The sequence below is a fragment of the Pipistrellus kuhlii genome, unplaced genomic scaffold (assembly GCF_014108245.1).
Source record: "Pipistrellus kuhlii isolate mPipKuh1 unplaced genomic scaffold, mPipKuh1.p scaffold_m20_p_3, whole genome shotgun sequence".
In the NCBI taxonomy this organism is placed as follows: Eukaryota; Metazoa; Chordata; class Mammalia; order Chiroptera; family Vespertilionidae; genus Pipistrellus; species Pipistrellus kuhlii.
The window spans coordinates 98,758,841-98,771,713 of record NW_023425529.1 but is presented as its reverse complement, the minus strand read 5'-3'; the positions used below and the strand labels follow the sequence as shown (position 1 = coordinate 98,771,713).

The 12,873-nt window shown below is 41.4% G+C and overlaps 1 protein-coding gene across 2 annotated transcripts in view; it reads right to left on the bottom strand.

Annotated features, from left to right (window-relative positions):
- FREM2 (FRAS1 related extracellular matrix 2) overlaps positions 1–12,873 on the bottom strand; it is a 301,513-nt gene that overhangs the window by 109,030 nt on the left and 179,610 nt on the right. For both annotated transcript variants that reach the window (XM_036454946.1, XM_045588592.1), the window contains exon 6: positions 12,076–12,327. In XM_036454946.1, the coding sequence (XP_036310839.1) occupies positions 12,076–12,327 (252 nt within the window). The remainder of the gene's footprint in view (positions 1–12,075; positions 12,328–12,873) is intronic.

The window sequence follows — 12,873 nt, the reverse complement described above, 5'->3', positions numbered from 1 at the left end:
AATCAAGCCTTCAGGGGAGGGCAGTTAGGGGTGACCAGGCTGGCAGAGGAGGGAAGTTGGGGGCAAACAGGCTGTCAGGGGAGCAGTTAGACATCAATCAGGCTGTCAGGGCAGTGGTTAGGGGATGGTCAGGCTGGCAGGCAGAAGTGGTTAGGGGCAATTAGGAAGGCAGGCAGGCGAGCAGTTGGGAGCCAGCAGTCTTAGATTGTGAGAGGGATGTCCAACTGTCCATTTAGGCCCTATTCCACCAGGCAGTCAGACATCTCTTGAGGAGTCCCAGATTGGAGAGGGTGCAGGCTGGGCTGAATGACACTCCCACCCCATGCACGAATTTTGGGCACCGGGCCCCTAGTTGACCATAACAGGTTGATTCATATATACTCTCATTGCTAATAAATCTACTCCAGCAGCCTAGGACCCTTGCTCATTTGCCTTATTTTAATATGTGCACCTGCACTCTACCCTTATATGAGCTGATTCCTGTTAACAGTTAGCCTGCTGGGCTCTGAGTCCAACCAGATCCAGAATTAAGTAGAGAGGACTGGAGATTGGGATTCTGTGGGTCCTCTCAAAAGCCAAGCCTGAAAAGTCTCACTTCTCTGGACCCACTTACTCATATTTAATGAATAACTTACTCATTAACATTCACAAATGCTCAGTTTCTTTCTATCCTCTCCCACTTTTGAGTTTCTGGAAAAAAATATTGGTTCTTTCTTCTAAAATCATCATGATCCTATATAATAAAGAAGTAATGTGCAAATTGACTGTCACTCCAACACACAATATGGCCGCTTCCATGTGGACACAAGATGGCCACCACAAGATGGCGGGCAGGAGAGGGCAGTTGTGGGCGATCAGGCCAGTGGGGGAGGGCAGTTGGGAGGGACAAGGAATGCAGGAGTGTGCAGTAGGGGGGAACCAGGCCTGCAGAGGAGGACAGTTCAGGGTGAACAAGCTGGCAGGGAAGGGCAGTTAAAGGCAATCAGGTTTGGCAGGGGAGCAATTAGGTGTCAATGAGACTGGCAGGGGAATGGTTAGGTGGTGATCAGGCAGGCAGTCAGAAGCAGTCAGGGGCAATTAGGCAGACAGGCACAAAAGCAGTTGGGAGCCAGAAGTCCTGAATTTTGAGAAGGATGTCTGACTGCCCGTTTAAACGGGCAGTTGGACATCACTCGAGGCATCCCAGATGGAAGAGGGTGCAGAATGGGCTGAGGGACACACACAGGCACACACCCCATGTGTGAATTTCATGCACTGGGCCTCTAGTAAAAAATAATGATGTGAAATGACTATCATAAAATAGTTTAAATTAACTCAAAGAATGAACAAAATTAGGGAACTTGTAGTTCCTGATATCATTGTAATTAGCTAGTTATTAATAATAGGAAAGGAGAAAAGGAAAGAACAGATATTATGAACATGTCATTTGGGCAGTTTCACCAGGAAGTTATAACTCTATTCCTCAAGGAAAAAAAGGGATCTAACAAAGGGAAGATAAACTCATGTAAAGTTGGGGAGCCTAGGAAAGATGCTTGATGTGTCACACCTGGGAACAGAGGTCATTGGCCATAATGGGCATGACCACTGCAAGGATGTAAAGATTTTAGAATATATAATCCCCTCTCGCTGGCCAGCTGGGAGCCCGGGTGACAGAAATGGAGATACAGTGAGAATGTGGGGTGTCTGCCAAGTTCACTCTCACTCCTCCTGCTACCCTTCCCCAGGACACCAGGGCTTTTGCACCGGGGAAGCCCCCACACTCAGCTGCCGGGTACCCATGAGGAGCCCACGCTGCACCTGTGTGACGCCTCCAGGTGAGCCAGGCTACAGCAACTGGGATTCATGCAGGAACTGGTCTGTGAGATCAGCAAAGAGAAAGCATGCAGCCTGCCTGGCTTCTGTGCAGTGCCACTGGGTGGCCCAGAGCCTCATACTGCACCCCAGCCCACTGTGTTCAGCTGTGCTCACCACATCTCCCCAGGGGATTTGGGTGTTATGATTCAGGCAGAGGGAGGCATGCAGGTGCTGGGGGCCCAGGTTCTGCTCAGGGCCCAGAGGTTAGCTCTTCGATGCCAGACACTTGCTCTTTGATCACAGGCTAGGCCTAGGGACTGTACCCATGTGCAAATTTTGAGTACTGGACTTCTAGTAAAAAAATAAAGTAAATGAATAAAAAAACAGAATCAAATTCATAGATACAAAAAGGATGGAAGGATGTTGGGGTGAAAAAGAGATTAATACATACAAACTAGTAGCCCTGCACATGAATTCGTGCACCAGTAGCTCTCTGCGGGGCCTGGCCACACTGAGCCCGCTGTCCAGAGGCTCTCCACGGCCCAGAGGCCCATCTGTGGCCAGGTGTAGAATGCTTGCCTTGTTGCCAGGGCGATTATGCAAGTGTTCTCCCCTCCCCCTGGTTGCTTTGTGCCTGCTGCACAGAAACCCTCTGCAGCCAGGGTGGAATGCTTGCCTTGTCACTGTGGCAATGAAGCTGGCATTCTGCCAAGCCTCTCATGCTACCCGCTCTCAGCGGCCATCCCCCGGGACTGGGAGACTCTGGTGGGGCTGAGAGGACTAGGCACTGCCATTTTGTGGCTATGGGCCCCAGCATATTTGTGACAAAGTGATGGTTAATTTGATTATTACCCTTTTATTAGGTAGAATTGCCAGTTATAAAAACAGTTACAGGATGTAATATAAAACATTAGGAATTTATACTAATAATAGCTGAGGGCTGTCATGACCAGATGGATGACTGGTCACCAAGAAGTGCATGGAGCACCTCTGGGTCCAACCCCCATAGCCCACAGACTCCTATCACAGCAAGGCTGGTGGCATGCTGGATGGGGTGAGGCAGGTGCAGAGAGCAGGGCACCTGTCAACAGACAACAGGGCCCGGATGCCAGGTGCCGTGGCAAGCAAGCAGGCCTGTAGACAGATAGCTGGGCCTGGCTGCCAGGCACTAGGGCCTGTAGTCAGACAGCAGTGTTCTTAGTAACTTGGGTAATAAGAATCCAAGAAGGTGATCTAGGGTTTTTCCACCTCACTCCTGGAGGAAAAAATGAAGATCTGCTGCTAGAGGGGCTAAGAAATGTCATATACTGCCCTGGCTGGTTTGGCTCAGTGGATAGAGCATCAGTTTGCCGACTGCATGGTCCAGGTTTGATTCTGATCTAGGGCATGTACCTAGGTTGCAGGCTCCTCCCTGGCTGAGGCCCAGGTCAGGGCTCATGCAGGAGGCAATCAACAAAGTGTCCCTCTCACATTGATGAGTATCTCTGTCTTTCACTCACTTCCACACTCTCTAAAAATCAATGGAAAAATATCCTGAGGTGAGGAGAGGAGATAAAAAAAAAGGAAAGAAGGAAGGAAGGAAGGAAGGAAGGAAGGAAGGAAGGAAGGAAGGAAGGAAGGAAGGAAGGAAGAAAGAAAGAAGGAAAGAAGGAAGGAAGGAGAAAGATAAAAAAAGAAAGATGAAAGAAAGAAACAAACAAAGAAATGTCATATCTTATGAAAGAGATATCTAGTAAATGCCTACAGAAAGTTGTCATTCTTTTTTTTTGTGGTGAAGGGACTGGATTTCATGTTGATGAAAACACCTTGGTGGCTGCAGCAGCTGGCAGTGGCAGCAGCAGTGGGATGATGGGGGCAGCACTTTCCCCTGATCAGCCTGGTCACCCCCTGCAGAGGGAGGCCTGACTGTGGCTTAGGCCCGCTGGGGCCTAAGCTGTCAGTAGGACATCTCCTGAGGGCTCCCAGATTGGAGAGGGTTCAGCAGGTCAGGTTGAGGGACCCCCATCCTGTGCACAAATATCATGCAGCAGGCCTCTAGTATAGTTAATAATATTGTAATGTTTCTGTATGGTGTCTAGTGAGTACTAGACTTATTGTGGTGATCACTTAGTAAGCTATATAAATACCTAATCACTATGTTGTAAACCTGAAATTAATATAATATTATATGTCTATCATAATTAAAAATGATAAAATATTTATAAATTAAGTAAACTTGAAAAAATTATATTTAATTTGCAATTGTATAACAAAAAAATAAAATACCTAGGAATAAATTTAACCAAGCAAATAAAAGACCAATCCACTGAAACTATAAGACATTAATGAAAGAGATTAAAAAGGATATAAACAAATGAAAAGATATTCTATTGCCATACATTGAAATAATTTATATCACTAGTTGATAAAATCTACAGGTTCAATTCAATTCCTATTGACATTCTAATGGTATTTTTTCACAGCAATAGAACAAACAATTCTAAAATTTGTATGGTATTTATTACAAAAGACATCAAATTGCAAAGCTATCTTGAAATAGAACAAAACTAGAGGTGTCATGGTGACTGAAAACTATGCTGTGAAACTATTGTAACCAAAACAATATAGTACTGGCATAAAAACAGACACATAGGCCAATAGGACAGAGTGGAATACTCTGAAATAAACCCACCCATATATGGTAAATTATTTTACAATAAAATAGCCAAGGATATAGAGTGGGAAAAGGACAATCTCTTCTATAAATGCTGGTGGAAAAACTGGAGAGCTACATGCAAGATAAGGAAACTGGACAATTCTTACAGATACACAAGAATGAAGTAAAAATGGATTCATGGCTTGCTTCAGCATGGATGGACCTGGAGAATATTATGTTAAATGAAATGATCCAGTTGGAAAAAGGCAAATATCATATTATTTCACTTGTATGTTGAATCCAATGAACAGAGAAAAATACCAAATCACCCAAACTAACAAACAAAGCAGAGACAAACTCATGGATAGAGAAAACAACTGACAGCTGTCACCAGGGAGGGGATTGGAGACTAGGTGAGAAGGGTAAAGGGATTATGCAAAAGAAAAAGAAAAAAAGACTCATGGGCACAGAGTCTTTGGTGATTGCCAAAGGGCAGGAGATTAAGGGAGGTTAGAAAAAGGTACAGGGGATAAACTGTGATGGAAACAGAATGATGAGGTGGTAAACACATAATACAATATACAGATGTTGTATTGTAAATTGTATACCTGAAACTTCTCTAATTTTATTAATCAATGTCACCTCAATAAATTCAATATAAATAAAAACAAAATTAGGAAAAAGAGACTTAAATGTAAGCCTAAAACTGTAAAATCAAGAAGAAAACAGGCAGTAAGCCCTTTGTCATGGCTTGGCAGTGATTTTTTTAATATGACTCCAAATGTGAAGGTAACAAAAAGTTAAATTTAAAGTGGGATTACATTAAACTAAAACTGCACAGCAAAGGATACTATCAACAAAATAACAGGGCAACCTATGAAATGGAAGAAAATATTTGCAAGTCATAGATCTGATAAGAAGTTAATATTAAAAAATATAAAAATAACTCATAACACAATAGCAAAAAAATACAAACAATCTGTTTTTAAAAAATGGGCAGAAGATCTGAATAGATATTTTATAAAGAGGGCATACAAATATCACTAATAATCAGGGTAATGGAAATCAAAACCACCATAAGATATCTCACACATGTTAGAATGTATATTGTCAAAAAGACAAGAAATAGCAGGTACTAGTGAGGATGTGGAGAAGAGAACCTGGTACACTGTTGATGGGAATGTAAATTGGTGGAACCACTATGGAAAACAGTATGAAGCTTATTCAGAAAATAAAAATTGGAACTACCATAAGATTCAGCAATTCTACTTCTTGGTATTTATTTAAAGAAACAAAACTAACTTGACAAGATGTATGTATCCTATGAACACACACTGCAACATACTTATTAATTTAGTTATTTATTTACTGAGGTCCAGTGCACAAAATTTGTGCATGGGGAGGCGGGAGGTGGTGTCCCTTAGCTCGGCCTGCACCCTTTCCAATTTGGGGATGTCCAACTGCCAGTTTAGGATCATTAATTCCAGCCATTAGGAAAATCACACAGAATGTCCTTGACATACAAACAGTGTGGTTTTACGAGTAGTTTTAATAATAATGGCCATTCTTTTTAAATAATATCTACTTGCATACAATACAGCTGGTACTATGTGAATTCAGAATGTTAATATCACAATATTATAGAAGGTTATAGTGGAAATAATCTTGAATTGTCTAGTCCAAATTTTTATAAATATTGGAATTCCCTTTTCAAAGATTTTTGAATGCTTTTTGTCCTAAGAAGCTTAACTAAATTTTGAGTCAACCCATTTTCTGTGAAAGGACTGGGGGACTCTGGCAGCACCGTGCACCTGCCACCCCTGCTGAAGGCTGAAAGGACAGGGAGACTCTGACACCACATGGCTGCTGCTCCCGAGACAGGGGGACAGGGACTCTGATAGGGTTCAGGGGACTAGGAGCCACCATCTTGTAGCTATGGGCAGTGCCATATTTGTGATGGTGTGATGGTCAATTTAAATGTTTCTTCTTTAATAGATAGGATTTTTTTATTTTTTTATTTCAGAGATGAAGGGAGAGGGAGAGAGAGGAAAAAAACCAAATCAATGATGGGAGAGAATCATTGATTGGCTGCCTCCTGCACACTCAACACTGCTGATCAAGTCCTCAGCCCAGGAATATGCCGTGACTGGGAATAGGACTGTGACCTCCTGGTTCATAAGTCAATGCTCAGCCACTGAGCCATGCTGGCTGGGCTGCAGCATTCTTTACAATAGTCAAGACATGGAAAAAACCCAAGTGTTGATAGATTTTTAAAAAATGAAGCATAGTCTGAGAAAGATAAGTATCACATGATCTTACTCATATGTGGAATCTCAAGAACAAAATAAACTGGTAAACAAAATAGATTCAGAGACACAGAAACAATGAACAGAATGACAAATCTCAGAGGGAAGAGGGGAGGGTGGGAGGGAAGGGATACTATAAAACTTTTAGCAATAAAGAAAAAAATGTGGCATATATATACAACACAATATTATTCATTCTAAAAAGTAAAAAGGAATCTTGCCAATTGCAGCAACATGCATGGCCCTTGAGGGCATTATGCTACATGAAATAAGACAGAGAAAGAGAAATACCAAATAATCTCACTTGTGTGTGGAATCTAAAGAGAAAATAAAGCTCATCCTAATATATAAAGAGTCAGGGTCCATCACAACCTAAATGACGGGATGGACAACTGAACACGAGGCTGGGTTTTCGGCCCGCGTGGCGGAAGTCAGTCCGGGGTCCCGGCTGCCTGTGCTGTGACGGTGGGAGGGAGCTGTGGGAATGAAGCCACGCTACCATTGGACTGGCCTCTAGATCCCTCCCACACCTGCAGGCTCTGGGGAACCATACCCATACTGCGAATCATACTGGGAATCTTGGTCTCTCCCCCTCCTGCAGGCTCCAGGGAACTGGAGCCATGCTGTAATTAGACTGGCCTCTTGGTCCCTCCCCTGCCAGCCTGCAGGCCTGAGGAACCAGAGCCATGCTGCAATGGGACTGGACCCTACCCGTGTGGTCCCAGATTGTGAGAACATATAGGCTAGGCTGAAAGACCTGCAAGTGCACTAATTTTCATGCACCAGGCCTCTAGTAAATACAGAAAAGAGATTTATGGTTACCAGAGGCAGGAGGTAGAGGGTGGGCAAAATGGGTAAACAAGTTAAAAGACACAACTTCCAGTTATAAAATAAATTAGTAATGGAGATGTACTATACATCATGGTGACTATAGTTATTAATACTGTTTTACATATTTGAAAGCTGCTAATAGTTGCAAATTATTTATTACTTACTAAATCTTAAAAGTTCTCTTCAGGGAGAAAAATTTTCAACTATATATGTTGATGGACATTACCTACACTTATTTGTGATGATTATTTCCCAATACATATAAATATTGAATAATTATGTTGTACATCTGCAACTAATATAATGTCATGTCAATTAATACGTCAATAAAATATTTTTCTGTACTTTTATTTCCCCCCATATGCATTCTAGAGCAATCCTATGGGAAAGAATTTTTTGCAACAAAACAAACTGAAATAAAGTAATTGTTAATTCTATTTTAAACTTTAAAAATTAAATCAATCCATACTTTCTTTTGACATTAATAGAAATAGAGGGAGAGGGAAAGGGAGAATGCAGATAAGCATTTACAGTGGATTATTATTAGTTCTGTTTTTTATTTTATTTATTTTATTTTTAAAAAATATTTTTATTGATTTTTTACAGAGAGGAAGGGAGAGAGATAGAGAGCTAGAAACGTTGATGAGAGAGAAACATCGACCAGCTTCCCCCTGCACACCCCCTACCGGGAATGTGCCCGCAACCAAGGTACATGCCCTTGACCAGAATCGAACCCGGGACCTTTCAGTCCGCAGACCGAAGCTCTACCACTGAGCCAAACCGGTTTCGGCTATTAGTTTTGTTTTGACTGACATTCAAAATATTAGCTTCCTTTATAAGAGCAATCAAATTTAAAATAAAACTTCTGTATTTATTTAAATATATATATAATAATAAAAGCATAATATGCAAATTGACTTAACGACCAAAGATCAGAACAACTATCCAGATGACCTTCTGGATGACCACCCCATGACATACACTGGTGCCAGGCCAGTCAAGGCGGGTGCAATGTGATTGGTCGAGGGCCCCACCACTGCCCCATTATCACCCCACAGAGGGAGGCTCAGCTGTGGTGTTGTGGCAGGTGGGCAGGGTTTTCCTTTCTGGGGTGACTGATCTGGGGGCCTCATGATTAAATGCCTCACAAAGAGAGGCTCAGGCCAGCCAAGTAATTACACTCCACTCCTGTCGCCTATAGAGTGAGACAACAGGTGATAGGGGAGAGGGAACAGCACCACACAGATGGCAAGCAGTGGCAGTGGCAGAGCCAGCTGCCAACAGACAAGGGAAGGAAAGCCCCGATAGGCCCTGATTGCTGGCCAGGCCTAGGGACCCTACCTGAGGGGTCTCAGATTGTGAGAGGATGTGAGCCAGGGTGAGGGACAACCCCACCCTCCTGCATGAATTTTGTGCACTGGGCCTCTAGTACAATATAATTGTTTGTTAAACTAAAAACCAAAGCAACATTTAAATATATAAGAATAGCTTATACATGCAGGATATTATCTAAGTTTAAGGTAAAAACATCCTGAGTTTCAGATTAAAGTGTTTTGACTCTTACCCAGCCTTTCCTGAACCAAAAGATTCAGCATACCAACTTCTTTCTCTTTCATCTACCATGAGGAAAAATTCAGGAGGGAAAAGGAAAATATTCAAGTACTGGAAGTCTTATTTCTTAGTTTATTGCTCTCATTTTACTCACTAAATTAATCAGAATTTCTTCTTGTTCTCTCTTTCCTCAAAGGAAAAAACAAATTATTCTTGAAAGGAAACATTAGACCCTTTAGGTCCTTTTTCTATTCAGAAGGAAGGATTACCTTTCAAAAACTTATTTTCCTCAAGAAGAGTAGTCTAGGATGCCCCCTCCTCTGGAGAGGGTGCACCTCTAGGGAGGGGGTGCACAGAGATACCTGTAGAACTTAATTTTCCATGTATGTATACCTTTATAATTATTCATTTGCCTGGTTGGTTTCTTTGAAAAGTGAGTTTGAACACTGAGATTAATGTTATAAAACATAACCTTTAAAAGCAACACAAAACAAACCAAAAAAGGAAATTAAATTTATTAAAATGGCTTCAATTCTTTATCATAATATTTAAAAATTTAATCAACTAATGGTAGGTGGCAAGGTAAGAGAAACTGCACTGAGGGAGAAACCACACAGGTGTAATTTCTGCTCTTTAAAAATATTAAATTGAGGACATCAGGAATGGTGGCATGAGAGCACCTTGTCTTCTCTCCCTGAAATTTCAACAAGTTAACCAACTACAACTCAACAAGAAATCATTGCTTGACACAGTTACACACTTGAGAGACCCTTGCATCGAAAGATTTAAAGGTGGATAACCAAGTTTAAAGGGCGAAGGTGGGAGCAAAAGGGAGGAAAGTGCAGATAGCCCACAGATTCAGCCCTGCAGCTGGAAGCTCATGGCTTGGCTGGGGGAGGGGAGAAAATCAGTGTAGCAGGCACTTCCTTCAGCTAAGAGTGACAGCAGGACAGGGGCCGTAGGGTCATGCTGCCAGCCACTGTCCGGCTTACAGTGATGTTTCAGACAAAGAAATGGACACAGAGCTCTGCCAGTGCTTGGACTACAAAAACTTGCCTCCCATTGCCCTCATAATCATGTCCAGGAGTCTATTAACTGTAAACCAAGAAATGTTTCCCTCTGTGATTGATCCCCGAGAGGGGTCCTTGGAGGGGGATCCCACAGAGGCCTTGGTGGTCAAGTTGGGAGATCCCAGAGGTCAACAATCTTGAGATTCTGCAACATCTCCTGGCAAATGGTAGAAAAACTGATTCAGCAAAAGCTACATGCCTAGTCAAAGGAGAATAGCATATACCATAAATAACCATGGTAATGAGGATGATCAGAAAGAAAATTAAAATCTCCAGAAAGCAAGCTGGAATACATGGAAATATGTGATATAAATGACTGAAATTTCAAGTTTGCAGTTCTGAAAATACTCAATGAGATGCAAGAAAATAAAGAAAGGCAATTCAATGCACGCAGAAAATAAATCAATGAACAAAAGGAGTACTTTATCAAAGAGATTGAAACTTTAAAAAAGATTCAATCAGAAATTCTGGAAATGAAGCATGCCCTAAAGGAAATTACGAGTGAACTACTGAGCATAGAAAACAACCAACCAGCTGGAGGAAAGAATTAGTGATATCAAAGATAGGAATCAAGAAATTACATGGCAGGAGGTGGGAGGGGAGAAATGATACAGAGGGAAGAATAGAGAGATCTGATAATAAAGAAAAATGAAAGAGCTCTATGAGAATTAGCTGACTCTATCAGAAAAAGCAATATTAGAATTATAGGTATTGTGGAGGAGGAAGAAAAGGAGAAGGGAATGGAGAGAACTAGATCCTCAAATCCGAGAAGCAAACAAAAACACTTAGTTACCTCAATCCACATTCACAGAGGATAGAGAAATGTTACAAGATAAGGGGGGAGAAAGGCATATTTTACAGAGAGTAGAGGAATGTCGCAAGATAAGGGGAAGAGGAAGAGGGAGCACCAGGTAGGCTTTGACCTTTGAAACTGATATTCTGCAAAAGAATGACCAATTAGGAAAGCACAGGGTCATAAATTAAGGAAGAGTCCAATTAGAAAGGATCATGTTCAGACAAAGAGCTTATAAATCCGGAGACAAAAAACGAGAGAGAGAGAGAGAGAGAGAGAGAGAGAGAGAGAGAGAGCGAGAGAGCGAGCGAGAGAGCATGTTTTCCCCATTTGGGGTCCCCTGCCTCCCTTCCTAAGGGGAGTTTGTATATGCTTCCAACAAATTTCCAAATTTTTATTTAAAATCTTTTAGTCCACGAATTTATTCTTCAAATTTCACGGGATAAGGACCCACAGAAAGAGATGGGAGATTTGACTTTGGGTAGTGGGCACACAGTGCAATATACAGATCTTGTAATAGAAACCCACACCTGAAACATATATTTATGTTAACCAATGTCAGCCCAATAAACTTAATAAAAATAATAAATTAAGAAAGACAAATAGTTTGTGATAGATCCTCCCTTTCTCCAGTTGATGGACAGACAAACCCCACCTGTGGACAGACATTCCTGAACTCTGAACCACCAATCAGCAACTGCCAAATACACTAAGCCCCATTCCTAAGTCCCTAATCAATCAGCATGTGCTGAGTGCCCTAAGCCCCGCCCTCTATCCTTAAAGGTGCTTGTAAGCCCCTCGCTCGCTCTCTTCAGCTCCTCTCCGTGGAAGCAGCTGGCAGGGGTACCCTTCCCTCCAATAAAGCCTGTGTCCTGCCATCCTGGTCTCATCTCCGGTCTAACTTCTCTATTTAATCTATCAGTTTGATACAGCCAACTTGAAACTTAATCACACCATAAAATCAAGAGTAAAATTAATGTCATGTGGTATTTTTTACACTGTCATTTTTTTATTTTTATTTTTTTGTCTAGAAATCTATGCTTTATGTTCATCTGCCTGGAAAGAAGAATACTTTTCAGGTGTATTAGTACTTACCATCATTTTTGTCAGGGATGATTGTAACCCAAGCCCCTGGGAATTCTGATCCAATTCTACCACCCATAGGCATGCTCAGAAGAACATGGAATATCTCTTCCTCTTCATACAAGGAGTCATCAATCACAACAATCCGACACATTTTCTCACTCTCGTGTTTGTTAAATCGGATGACACTGGTGTGGTCCTCAGGCCTGGATATGTAATCAGAATAGGACAGCACAGATGTTGGAACAGTTCCGCTTGCTGTTCCTTGAGGCAGAGAAAATACAAAACATGTTTTATGTAGAATATATCTCAAGGATATTTCAAAAAATAATTTTCACACACAGCATTTCAATGGTCAATTAATATGTATTAACACCCTTAGAAAGTACAACAGCAATTATATGTTCTAGTATCACACATTAACTTCACAATGGTCTCAAACATATGATAAATATTAAGTTTCAAATGTTTTCTCTACTTTCTTCTAGTGGTCTTTTAGAACAACACAATATTACAAAACAATAGCTTCTATTATACAACTGCTTACTGTGTGCAAATAAAGTATTAAGTTCATTGCCTCATTGATCCTCTCAACCATTCTATTCTATTGAGTTTTATGCATTTGGTAATCTAGGCTTATTGGTTAAACTGTATAACCCAGAGCTGAAGGCTGATTCTGAAGGCAATAATTTTAATCATTATTCTCTACTACCTGTCAATGCATATTCATTAATAGAAATTTTAAAGATCAACTCAGATATCAATAGCATATATGACTTTTCCTGTTGCACCTTTAGAAAGTCTACTTAT